General features: G+C 38.8%; 3 protein-coding genes across 4 annotated transcripts in view; all 3 read left to right on the top strand.

Moving 5' to 3' along the window:
* cacna1eb (calcium channel, voltage-dependent, R type, alpha 1E subunit b) overlaps positions 1-3990 on the top strand; it is a 66431-nt gene extending 62441 nt beyond the window's left edge. For both annotated transcript variants that reach the window (XM_043216684.1, XM_043216676.1), the window contains 6 exons: positions 475-575; positions 677-723; positions 953-1058; positions 1253-1343; positions 1698-1843; positions 2585-3990. In XM_043216684.1, coding sequence (XP_043072619.1) covers positions 475-575; positions 677-723; positions 953-1058; positions 1253-1343; positions 1698-1843; positions 2585-3139 — 1046 coding nt within the window. In that variant the 3' untranslated portion in view covers positions 3140-3990. The remainder of the gene's footprint in view (positions 1-474; positions 576-676; positions 724-952; positions 1059-1252; positions 1344-1697; positions 1844-2584) is intronic.
* A 1724-nt stretch (positions 3991-5714) lies between these two features.
* On the top strand, positions 5715-8279 carry polr2d (RNA polymerase II subunit D). Its single transcript, XM_043218219.1, has 4 exons — positions 5715-5912; positions 6511-6691; positions 7816-7911; positions 8062-8279. The coding sequence occupies exons 1-4, from the start codon at positions 5843-5845 to the stop codon at positions 8138-8140; spliced, it is 426 nt and encodes a 141-aa protein (XP_043074154.1). The 5' UTR covers positions 5715-5842; the 3' UTR covers positions 8141-8279.
* Positions 8280-9453: 1174 nt separating this feature from the next.
* abcf3 (ATP-binding cassette, sub-family F (GCN20), member 3) overlaps positions 9454-13184 on the top strand; it is a 12567-nt gene continuing 8836 nt past the window's right edge. The window contains 7 exon segments of the mRNA XM_043218209.1: positions 9454-9609; positions 10691-10832; positions 11871-11950; positions 12498-12553; positions 12625-12649; positions 12652-12724; positions 12801-12923. Coding sequence (XP_043074144.1) covers positions 9534-9609; positions 10691-10832; positions 11871-11950; positions 12498-12553; positions 12625-12649; positions 12652-12724; positions 12801-12923 — 575 coding nt within the window. The 5' untranslated portion in view covers positions 9454-9533.

The following is a 13184-nucleotide window of genomic DNA, read 5'->3' as shown; positions in this document are numbered from 1 at the left end:
CTCTCTCCCGAACTGCCAGAAGACAGAGAAGAACTCTGGGCTGTGGATCAATAGTGAGATTCATGACCCAAGAAAAAACTATTGATATTGCTATGTGTAAAGGTTTGAGCTTCAGCAGATAGGCTTTGACGATGTTAACATGGTGTACTCAATATAATGGCATACGTATATAGGAATTTACAGAGACCCTGAGAAGACATAGAGATTGGGAAAACATAAAAAAGGAGGTAACAATATGTTTTAAATTATTTTAATTTTGCTCGCAAAAGTATTGCATTTACGAGAAACATTCTCTTCTAAAATATTGCTTTCTTTGGAGACATTTTCCCACCTCAGTTTCTTGTTCGAATGCAAAAGCATTACCTCATTCCTTCAGGGACTTGACACCTTTCCATTTTAACAGCGTCTTTAGCCTGTGTTAAAGGTTTGGTTTACCTGAATGAATCTGTTGTGAATGTGAATGCGTTTCTCCAGACACGGATATGACCGTTGGAAAGATCTATGCTTCTATGATGATCATGGATTACTTTAAGCAGAGCAAAGCCAAGAAGCTGAGGCAACAGATCGAAGCTCAGGTAGGCTGACTTTTCTTCAAATTTAGAAAAATTTTTACTCATTGTATTGCCATACTCTGGTAAGGCTTTTCATAATTTCACTTTTTTTTGCTTTTGCACAGAAAAGTTCCACCCTGCCCCTGATATCTCACAGTGCTGGATCAGCTTTGTAAGTTTTTTTGTCTTTAAAGAAGGGTCGTGTTTAAAATAACACTTAACTGAACTGTATTACTTCGATGCATGCTTGATTTTGTGAATACATATGGCACAATACATAAGTTTCCAATATCATTGCTGCTTAATAGCATAAAAACTATACTGCGTGCACTGCATAGTGACTTATGTATTGAGTATATGCATGTATTAAATTACATCGTGTATGTGGTTTTGTGTTGTAGGACCAGTGGAGGCTTTGTGGCTTTAAGCCCCATATCACCACAGGAGCTGTTATTGCAGCCCATGACCCAGCGTACAGACAGCAGTGAAGACTACGATGCCTCTCAGGTACGAAAACAAGCTCTTCTTCCTATTGGAAAAAATAATTGGCTACCAATTAATATAGAAAACAAATTACTTTCTTGGGATAGATATCATGAGTCATATAGTATTACAAATCGTAAAAAGTAAACTATAGAAAGATGAGTTATAGACTGACGAGATGCTGTGCTGACTGTATCTAATGTGATGCTGGTGCGCAGGTTGATGAATCAGGGTTGAATGGCATGTGGGGGGATGATCGCCCACCTGAACATGCATTCAGAACCAGACACAAGAGCTACAAAGCTGCAGGTTGGTTTCTGCATTTCCCTTGTAAAGTGAGAAGACTCAGCACAACTCCAGAATACACAAATACACCAGCCAACGCTTGTCCAATGAGTCACCCTGCAAGAGACAAGAGCTGATAAAATGCACGCTCATACGTCAAACACTCTAGATGCCTAGGAGGAAGCTCTGAAAGTTACAGCATGTTACTTCATTGGAATATCAGATCTGAGCAATTTCTTCTTTGAGCAACCTTTCTCTTGCACATACAATAACTCATCCTCTGATCATATGCTTTTATGAGAATCCCAATGAGAACACATGCAGTATAAGATATGAAATAGAGAGTGCTTTAGTTAACCTGCTGTATCTATTTCACAGTTTCCCACTCAGACCAGACACAGTACATGGAAAAGGTGCGAGGACGACCAAAAGAACAACGTTTCTTACTTTCTCCGGATAATTCAAACTCAAAATCCCGTTCCCGCTCTCCCAGCGAGGAGCGCATACACGGGGTCACCAGACAGGTAAACAAACATCTCTATTTTTAAAGGTTCTTTCAAATGATCTCTCACTTGCTTTTTGAGGGGGAAAATTAGTTTACATGTAACTGAACATTATGCTACAAATGCTGCCCCCTGCTGGACAGCTGCAAATTAAATAAGAGTTATTCTACGTTTCGTTTTTGTCAGGGACCATAAGCCAAGATCCAGATCCAAATTAAGACACTAAGCAGTGAGACTCAGGTCAAGCTGTTTTCTTGGAACTGATCGATCAGCAGATGATGTGCTTAGACCATCTACAAACCAGCTATCAGCTTAAAGGGATAGTTCACAACAAAAATGGAGATTATCCAACACTAAACTGACCAGTGTTTCAGTTTCATTGTCCAACCCCTGTATGCATATATTTATATATTTGGGGGTCGGTTTATTCTGTATATTTTGAATAGGCAATTGCATACAGTCATGTATGACCATGCAAAAAATGTTTGACCCCAGACCCAGAAACATAGCAAGGACATCAATAAAACAGTCCATGTGACAACAGTGGCTCAACTTCAATTCGGCGAAGCTACAAGAATACTTTCAGTGCATCAATAAAATAAGTTTATTCAACAACCATTATCCCCCAGATTACTTCTTCTACTTCTAATTCGTCTTCCACCAAGATACAAAGCGTGGTAATCTCCAAAGACAGACCCTTTAACTTTAAAGGCCAATAACTGGATCATCATCCTAAATACTTGAAATCTGATTTCCCCGCAGGGAAACAGCTCGGAAAGCCCCGTTCCCTCCACCTCCGAGTCCAGCACCCCGAGCGGCAAGCGTCGCCTGTCCCAGACCTCCACCTGCTCACGCCCTCACATCTCCTACTCACCCTTAGTGTGCCACACGCAGCCCTCATCGCACGTCGACGATGACGACGACGACGACACGACCGTCCAGCAGATGATAGGGTGCTGTAGTACCGCTTTATGGGACGACGGCGCCGAAGACCAGGAAGCAAGACAGCAGGAGGGTTCCCATTTTGAAGTGGACGAATATCTGGGTTCATCCGCTCGCCGCTATCCTTCCGAGTCCTTCCTCGCCCTACAAGAGGAAGAGCACAGCCCTGATTCTGCCGCTCCTATGGAAACTCTTACCTTTGAGGCAGCAGTGGCCACCAGCCTAGGCCGGGCGAACACGGTCAGCGCCTCGATGCGCACGAGGTCACGGATAGGCTGGCAGGTGCCCAACGGACACTTCCGGAAGAGATTGGCACAGAGCGTGTCTCTCGCTGGCGGTGAAACTCTCAGCGACGTGGATGATGACAAATACTAGATCGGTCAGCGGAACAGAGACAAACGTAGATTTCAAGGAGGACACTGAGGTGGATGCTGATCTTCAATATCCCAGAGGTGTTTTATAGATATACGAATTTAAATGTGTTCAATGAAATGAGCAACAGAGAGACTTCATATTTATATTCTCTAATTTCTCATCAGATAGTGAGTTTGAAAAGCAACCCATACATTCGAGGACCAGGTATTAAGCGCTTTATTTCCAGTCGATGGCTTAAAGTGCTTAAACTTTTATTCCCTCTCTCAGTTTCTTACATTTAATTTAGTTTTTTCCCTCAGTTTATTAAGTTTAACGTCTTTTTCTAACAAAACGCCATTCGTTTCTTATTCATCTCTGACACATAATTGAAATTCGCTAATTATGCATATACTTTGTTTGAAGTTTAAGTCCAATATGAATAAGCCATTGTAACTAAACGTGACTTCCGAAAGTTTGGTTTTTCAGAAACTATTTAAATGAAGCGCTCGATTTAAGCGATCTGTCAAAAACAACTTTCCTGTGTTTCCATAAAATACTGTTCAAACTGAAGAGAAGAAGACTTCGCAGCTGAGGCTTTAATTATTACATGTTTAAAATTAGTTTAGATGAATGTCTTGTAAAGGGGTTTACAAAAGTAAATTCTGACAAAGGTAAAAGGTATCGCAGTCAAATTTGATGTCACAATCAATTCAGGAATTGTTTTTAAAACTAAAAGATTTCTTCTTTGAAAAGATGTAATTTAATCTTTCTTTCAGGCTACTTGGAATTTGGATTTTTGTTACTGAATTTGAATGGATAAGCATCCTGATAACTTTATGTTTAAATTAATAAAATATTGTCTTTTTACCCTGTTTTAGTTTTCTGCTGTTTTTGTTTCTCGCTAACTTTTCCCATACTATTCTCCTGTCATTACATTTACCCAGAAGGTCATCTGGCTGTTTTACGTAACCCCGTCCACCATTGCTTAGCTATTTTACCTTTAGAAGAAATCCTAAAATACCAAGCGGTTTTAAACAAGGTCCCTGATGGTAAGTTTTATAACCCCGCCATCTTGGAGAAGGAGCGTGTTTGCCCTAAATACATTTAACAATATTTTCAGTTTTACAATCGAGCCAAAAATATTGTTAGTGGTAACCGAGAGTATAATGCAAATTAAAATGGCATGTGGACATTTGGTTAAAGGTATACTGATTCATTTATGTGGATTAGGGGTGTTTTTCCACGCACATGCAAGCTTTAAACATCTCATCAAGCATGCACACCTCTTGTCTCAAGCATGCAGTGCTGGACAGATTGGTATTCTTGGACAAAAACTTCTAGGACTGAGTGAGCAATGCATACAAGCTTGGAGTTATCTTATATTTTTACATTTATATAATATGCAATATTGTGCTTTTTTACTTAGCTACTGACAACACAGTATGATTGATTAATAAAATAGTTTTTTTTTGTGTCCTGAGTGCAGACTCACTCTCATTCTCTGTCTTTATCATAGTCTGTTTTTATTATTTATTTTATTAGTACAATTTTTTTTTTTTTAACAAAAATGTTTAATATTTAGGGTATATGAAAAAAGCGACCAGTTGTTAATGCCCCGTCGAGTGCTTGCTTGATACGCAAGAACAAACTTTCCCCGTTCCTGATGTTTAACTGTTTCACCCATGCTAAAAAAAAAGAAAAGGAAAAACAAAACAAAACAAAACAAAACAAAACAATAGAAGTCCAACAGAAATGTAAATGGTTTCCATTAAAATATCACTATAAATGATTTGCTTTTTTCCCAGTAAAACCATTACAAAATACCTTGTTGCTGTGTGTTTAAACTCCCAATAGAATTTAACATCCCAGCAATACAATCCATCACATACAATTAAAGTTTCCTTTAAAACCAATACAATTCCCATTATAACCATTAAATCTATTACATTTCCTATTGTGTTTTGGGCAGGGACAGTACGAAAAATGCAAGAAAATCCTCAATTTACAAATTCACATTTGCAAAGTTGGGGACAAACACGTGGTATACTACATTTTAGCAAGATTAGCCTACATTGCCACAGCACACTCATTTTATAAATACATGTAAGCTCAGTTTTAAGATGAGCATATTTTAATGGCACGAGTTCTACGAGCTGACACAATGGAAAACATTGCTTAACGCAACAAATACACAAAAAGCCAACTCAACACTGAAAAGTAAAATAATAAATCATATGCTAGTCCAATATTATCTTCAAAAGATAGACAAACTCCGACGGAGCTTCAACCTATCAACAACGTCCGGGGGCGGGACAAAGGGCCTTAGAACATTTTGATTGGCTTAAAGTGAGACAGCGGCTCTTTTTTTTTTTTTACAGCGGCTCATTGTTATATATTAGCATTAATAAAAAAATAGTTAATGTGACTTTTTAAAAATATTTTTGATTATTATTTCACATTATTATTAGTGTTCTTTGCACCTTAACATTAAACTGTAAACTGATTCTACGCAAGTAAACTGAGGCGACGTTCAGCCGCAGAGCACTAGGCGGCGCTGCGTCTTAAACCCCTCGCCCTTCTTCTTCTTCTTCGCTTGACCGGAAGTAGAATGTGTTTCATTCGGAGCGGCGCCGCAGACGGTCCTCGGTGTAGTGATGTGACTGTATGTGGTAAACAGTGAAGGTTAACTCGTTTTCGCTGTTTCTCGGCTATAGTCGTTGCGTGATGGCGGCGGGAGGAGCGGCGCATGTGGGAGATGTGGAGGAGGACGCGTCTCAGCTCATGTTTCCTAAAGGTGAGGAGATCAAACGCGTCTCTGAACTCTACAGTGATAACTCCGTCTTCATATCTACCCTGTGGTTTGAAAAGACTTCCAGAAAATGCATGGTCAGGTTTCGTGCTAACTGCGTTATTTATTTGTCCCTTTACTAATCACTTGGTGTTTTACCTACACGAGTTACCCTAGGGTTGGTTTTTTTTCGTGCGTTAACTACCTTGTTTACAAACAAATGCTTTCTGCTCACTTGTTTTTTTTTGTATAATTGTAATTTCTTCAACAATTGCTTGCATCTTATGCAACAGTTGAATTATCATAATGCTTATTTGCATTTATATAGCAATGCTCATCACTTGTTTCAGGGATTTTTTTCCCTGATACTTTTAATATTTATGTACTTTTAAAATTTGCACACACACATTTGTCTATTTCGTGCAGTTTTATTCCATTAAAAGATACCTAACTCCTATTATAGGGATGGATAGTTTCTATCCCTCCCCAAAACAAGGTCACATTGCTCTTGTGCATTGAGTCAGCTGCCAGAGCGCTGCTTTGATTTCCCGACCGGTCCGTCTTGTCCGGTGTTTGTGCTGATCTGATGTTCGATTGCTCTCAGAGTTCGAGAACGCCGAGACGCTGCTGAACTCGGAGGTCCACATGTTGCTGGAGCATCGCAAGCAGCAGAACGAAAGCGCGGAGGACGAGCAGGAGCTGTCGGAGGTCTTCATGAAGACCCTCAACTACACCGCCAGGTTCAGCCGCTTCAAGAACCGGGAGACTATCGCCAGCGTGCGCAGGTCAGACCACTCGCTTTACAGAGGCTCCCGTCTTTTCAGGCCAGCTTCGGTGAGAGTCTTGTGCTTGTGAGGTCTCGTCCTGCTTGCTCAGAGCCGGAGATAGAGAAGCAGTAACGTCAAAAAGATTAATAGGAAAGAGTAATGAATCGGACCCCGGTGCATCAAAACGGCCCGTTTCCATCAAAATCATGCCACGTTATAAAAGTGAAATGTGCTGTGGATGGCGTAGTCTGTGTACTTTATCTGAACACTGAGTGGATATCAGTGCACTATTTTCCTATGCAGTACTGTAAAGCTGATTTGATCTGTTTTGTTGAAACGCACTATATAAATAAAGGTAAAAGGAGATAAAAATAATGTAAAAGCAGTTTACACTGGCTGTGTGATAATGAAAAAAACAACTTTATTATTAACTATTGTTATTAACAATATCGTGTTTCGCTGTAATTCTATTTCGCAATATGCTGAAATTGCATTCTTATTTATCCTGCTGCAATCCCTTTATGACTGGAGTTTCATTTAATATCCATCATTATCAGCTGTATGCTTCTGTTCAACTCTTATTGGGAAAAACGCCATCGTATTTACTCAGATTTCTTCATATTGGTAATACGGGTTGTAATCTGCGCTCTATTAGTTTTATTCATCTCTGCACACCTAAAGTCTGTACATTTTCTGCTTCATTTGATTGGAATCATCTGCAAGCTTCATTTATTTCACTTCCTTTAAAATATTACATTCAGTACGAGATCGTTGTACTTTTTTAGTTATGAGTTTATTTCATTATAATATATCATTTATTTATTTATTTTTGCGAATATAATAGTTTTTTGATGTGTATCATTGTAAATAAAAACTGGTGGCTTTAATTACACAGTAGAGGGATTCTCATATTCACTTATTTTTGCCAAATCCTCTCAAATTTCTATTCAAGTATGCCATATATATTTCATAGTGTCTTGCAGCCCTAATTTAAACACCTCGGCGTGTTCTTATTGTGACTATAGAAGATATAATCTGTGCATTATTTAACGAGTGATTTTTTCCCTTGCCCTTGTTTAAACTGAGCGTAATGTAGTGAATGCGATATTAACAGGAACCGTAACTCTTGCCATGTCTCGCAGCTTGCTTCTGCAGAAGAAGCTCCATAAGTTTGAGCTGGCGAGTTTAGCCAATCTGTGCCCGGAGGCTGCGGAGGAGGCCAAAGCCCTGATTCCCAGGTGAGCTGGAGCTTCAGTCACTAGGACGTTAACGGCTTATCTTTGCACTCTACGAGTGTTTTCTTCTAGTACTATTGAACTGAAAAATAGTTCTTGATGTTTGCTTGCATTGCTCTTATTGTTTTTTCTCTTGTTTCTACCCTTTATTAGTTTGGAAGGCCGCTTTGAGGACGAGGAGTTACAGCAAATCCTGGATGACATTCAGACCAAACGCAGCTTCCAGTACTGAACCCCATCCTTCAATGTCTTTAGACTCCTATTTTACTATATATATATATATATATATATATATATATATATATATATATATATATATATATATAATGCCACAAGTTTTCCCCCTCTGTAGTTGTTTAATGTGCTCTTGTTTTGAAAAATAAAGTGTTTTTTTTTTGTTGTAAAACTGACTGTGTCTCAATGCCATGCATGCTGCTGAAAAGTATCTACATAATAGAAATACTAATCGGAGAAATTAAAATTTAATTAGGAGGAGAATTTTTAAACAAATGATCAGTTTGGAAAAAATAAATATTTGAGGATGCAATACACCTTAATGTATTTAACTTTTACAAATACGTCACAGAAGAGGTAAGAGTTGTACGTAGTGTTAAAACCTTAGCCCCACAATAAAAAATAATAATAGTTATATATATGCAATTAGAATATTAATTCAGATATTGACTGTTAATGTTGTTAACCACAATCCATGGCATTAACTATTAAGTCTTGTTGCCACTGAAACACCAAAAGTTTTAGTCGGTTTAAAATACAGTATTTTGAAGGAAATGTACTCTGAATTCTTGTCACTACTGAACACAGTAGTTTATATATGTACGATTTAAAAAAAATATATATATGTTGGGTTATACCAAAATTCCAACTCTTAAAAATATGTCTAATTATAATAATATATAAGTAGATTAGTTGTAATAAAAATTAATAATTAATCTCCTGGGTGGAAGGGTCTGAAAACAAGCTCAACAGATAAAGTCAATTTAATGTTTCGTTAAATACTGATATTTTACATCTAAAAAACTTTATGAAGATGCTGATCGTGCGCAAAAAGACCAAGAATCAGTGCAGAAATGAACACAATTTGAAGAACTTGAACTGGATTTTGACTTTTACGAGCTGTAATAATCGTAAAATAAATAAATAAACGTTTAAAATGTTTTAATTTACATGTAATGGATCTAAACATGAACGCTTCACTTTTTGAAATGTTAAAAAAAAAGTTATTCACGACAAAAATTGTAAATTGTATTTAAGCCTCTTTCTGTTTATGAATAGGTTCGATAACAAAGCATTCCGCGTAAATAGGCTTTGATTGCAACGTTAAACTAAACGAATGGAGAACGCATATGTATGTATTCTATTATTAGGCACGGGCTAATAATAAAGCTTTTTATCTTTGCTTTGAGCTATTGAGCATGTGTTTTTGTTAAGCTGTAAGACAACGTACCAATCACAGAGGCTTCTCTGAAAGAAACGCATATAATTAAGCTTGAATTGCACTAAAAGCCAAAGGATTTCAGCTCGAGCTCAATGCGCCGTAAAGCTTCGTCCACGTGTTATTGCTGCGCCGCCGCGCATGCGCAGTCTGTCCGGCCCGGTGTGTGTGAATGATGGCGGCGTATGTGGAGATACTGAAGAACGAGTTTCCACAGATCGACTCCGAACTCTTCGACTATATCACCGGTACTGTACACATACGTGACGTTAATATACCCGTATTACACCCGTGCGCCGCCAGTGTCAGGTCCTGCGTTAGTGACAAGAGTCCATTCATTGTGTAAAATAGTGCTGATGTTGTGTTGATCGTGCTAACAGCCCGTGTCACGCGAATCCGGGGACTTCCTGACGCTCTCCTTTAAATCATTTAATGGACGGAGTTAAAAATTCAATCAAACCGTAATTTACGTCTATGTTTATATCCGTCAAATAAAGCAGCCGCGGTAAAAGTTGATCACCGTCTCGTGTTTCCAACCAGACATATATGATTTACTGTCTCCTCATTAACATCACATCACATCATATCATATCATATCATATTTAGCAGTTTGTTTCAGATTATTTAACAAACAATCAGACAGCCCAACGGTTAAAGGTAGATCACGTGATCCATGATAAAAAATGATAGTCTAGGTTATAGATGCCATTCAGAACGATGAAGTAATAATCAACACAAGGAAAGAAATGCAATAAAGAGGTTGTGTTAATTTATTTAGGTGTTATGATCTAGTATGTGTTTTATTTGTCTTTTGCATTAGATCCGGGTAGTTTTTTAATAGTAATTAAACTAAAAGTCAAAAGGCACATGCAATATGAAATAGTAGCATGCTTGAATAAGTCCTGTTTTGCTTTTTTCTTACATCACCGTGACAAGCGTTCATTTCAAGCATGCCTTTCGTGAAGCAGTGACTTATTGAGCTTAAAGTAAAATACAGGAGGGTATTGGTGTTCTGGTGCCACTTACTCCTTGGGAATTATGTTTGTAATATTTATATGAAAATGCATTAAACAAGTGGGTTAAATTACACCAAACTGAAACCAAACCAACTCAAGTGTTCAGTAGACATTAAATACTAGAGATGTAAAATGTGGAGTAAGTCATACTTGTATAGCCTTGCTCTTTATCCGTGGGATTTCTGTGACAGGTTTTGTATGGTGATAATATGGCGTGTGTGCGTGTGTGTGTGTGTGTGTGTGTGTGTGTGTGTGTGTGTGTGTGTGTGTGTGTGTGTGTGTGTGTGTGTGTGTGTGTGTGTGTTAACTGCAGGTGTGTTGGACAGCGGCGGCTCAGATTTCGAGGATGGAGAGGAAGTGTTTGATGCCATCGGCAGCTTTCTTCAAGAAGTCGGTGACAAGAATGAAGACGACATCCGAAAAATCTGCTTCCAGATGTTCAACACACTCCAGCTGTAAGTGATCCCGCTCGCGCTCTAAGCATGTCACGTAGAAACAGAGAGATGATGACGTTTATTTGCACGAGCCGCCTGCATGCACGAAGTTTGAGGGGGGAAAAAAAAAATCTCTGGAAAGAGGTAATAAGTTTATTGCACAGTATAAATTAAATCTCTGAGAATTAATAAACGGATTTCAGTTTTTTCTAAACATAGCGTATGATATGTAATGGTTTTCCTGTCTTTCTGCGTGTGCCATAATTTAAAGCAGCACACAAGATTTAATTAACCTTCACCCGCTCCGGTTTTTAAACAATTGTTGATGTATAAAACGACTGTAATTGCAGCACTCTTTTTAAAAATATGTAACTAGTTGTAAATGCATCGATAATGTGTGTGAAATAACTGATTGAGGCGTGAAAAGATAATTATTCTCTTGTTATGAGTGTCATTGAAAACTATTTAACATCTCCATTTAAATGACAAAAATGTTTTTTTTGTTTAAATCAGAAGAAACATTTTTTTATGGTAGCAGATATTTCCACTAAATGAAACAACATTTTTTAAATTTATATAATTGATATAATTTTTAGTTTTTGCTATTTTCCTGTGGCCTGTTTTATACATTGTCCCCGAGTCTTTTCTAATCTGTTCCTCATAGTTTCCGGATGACTTTTGTTACGTTTCTGCAGTGCATAGTTTAAGTTAACATTCAATTTTAATGTACTATAGTTTGAGTTTAGACGTTATAGTTAGGAAAGCGGTTTTTGAACAAACAGGACTTTAGATGCGTATCAAGCAGGACCTTTGAGGAAAGAGGAATGAAATCAAACTGCTGCCCTCTAGTGACACATGATCAGCTCCAGTCATGTAGTGGACAGTAGATGGCGAAAGTGTTCGGGATGTTATACGTTTGAATGTTTAAGTACGTTTTTTTTAGGCATACGCTCCCATTCAGTTGAGTTTCTGCGTCTGTGTGCGCTCCAGATGGCAGATAAGAACATCATATATAAATATATACACACACCCAGCTGCTAACTGATGGTTTGTTCTCAGGACTAAATGTGACTCTGGTCAGCAGCAGGTTCTGCTGGAGGCTCCGGTGCAGTTATCACAGGTGTCTGCTGCTGACGCAGGTGAGGCGCTTCAACGCATTCCTTTTCTTTTGAAGCGTGAATCATGCCGGGAATGGATTCAGAAATACTTCAGTCTAAATGCCTGATGATCATCTATGTAGGGAAGACCGTTTCTGCCACTGAATAAAAAGCAGAAAAGGTAATTGCGGCTTTTTATCACACGCATCGGTTTTTGTTTTTCGTACGATTCTGACTTTTTGTGAAGAGATGAACTCGCAGTTGCGAGTTTTTTCCTCAGTGTATAGCTTGAAGTTGCCTTTAAAACGAGCAGCTGTGAGTTTATATCATGCAGCTGCGCAGTTATGAAGTCAGAGTTGTGATATAAAAAGTTGTTTTTGAATCGGAGTTCGTCTCACAGCTCCAAGAAAAATGTCTTTATCTTTCCCCTTGCAATTGCATTTATTTCTCACAATTGTGAGGGGGAAAAAAGACAATGCAATAACCTTTTATTTGTTATTCAGTGACGGAGACTGGCTTCCTTATCTATGTGTAGAAAACGTTTCTAGTGCAGTTCAAAATACCATGTCAGATGTTTCTGCTCTTTCAGCATCGACTGCTAACGATGTTCACGGTATCTGGATGGTGAAGAGGAATCAGAGTACGGTAAGATACGCCTCCACGACCTCACTGTGTCCGGCGCCTTCACCTTCATTAACCTGTTGTGTTCACGGCAGACCGTGGATGCCAAGAAACTGGAGAAAGCGAAGCCAAGCTGAAAGCCAAGCACGAGCGCAGAAACGAGAAAGACTCCCAGAAGTCCTCGTCGTCTCCACTGTGAGTACCGCCGCTTTTAAAGTGGACAGGACAGAACGATGTAAGGGTGGCTGATGACTGATGTCTTTGCTCCAAGGGTTTTGGAGGAGGCCTCGGCCAGTCAGGCCAGCAGTAAGAAGGAGAACCGCGTCGACTCGTCTGGGAAGAATCGAAGCTATGACATTCGCATTGAGAATTTCGACGTGTCTTTTGGGGAGAGGTGAGAAGGCACTGATGAAACGCTTGCACCGTGAAGTACACACAACTTGTGCGTGACGCTCGCTGTGTTTTCAGTGTCTGCCGTCTTATTAGATGAGGACATAAACACACAGCATCTTTAGAACGGCTCTGAGAGTCACTATATGAGCGTTTTACCGTTTGATTTGAGTAAAACTAGCATGGTATCACATACACAGAACTGTAAAGGTATTCACTGCAACCCGCCAAAATAAAAGTCTGGTTAAATTTGAAGTCATTACAT

Source organism: Puntigrus tetrazona, chromosome 2 (genome assembly GCF_018831695.1).
Source record: "Puntigrus tetrazona isolate hp1 chromosome 2, ASM1883169v1, whole genome shotgun sequence".
NCBI lineage: Eukaryota > Metazoa > Chordata > Actinopteri > Cypriniformes > Cyprinidae > Puntigrus > Puntigrus tetrazona.
Note: the sequence above shows the minus strand (reverse complement) of the source record. Positions and strands in the feature narration are given on the sequence as shown.

What these genes read in the sequence shown, in the direction of transcription:
- polr2d (XM_043218219.1), top strand. Translation starts at nt 5,843, where the DNA reads ATGGCGGCGGGAGGAGCGGCGCATGTGGGAGATGTGGAGGAGGACGCG. An exon ending in TCAGCTCATGTTTCCTAAAG is followed by an intron (nt 5,913 to 6,510) that starts GTGAGGAGATCA and finishes GATTGCTCTCAG; the next exon opens with AGTTCGAGAACGCCGAGACG. An exon ending in ACTATCGCCAGCGTGCGCAG is followed by an intron (nt 6,692 to 7,815) that starts GTCAGACCACTC and finishes CATGTCTCGCAG; the next exon opens with CTTGCTTCTGCAGAAGAAGC.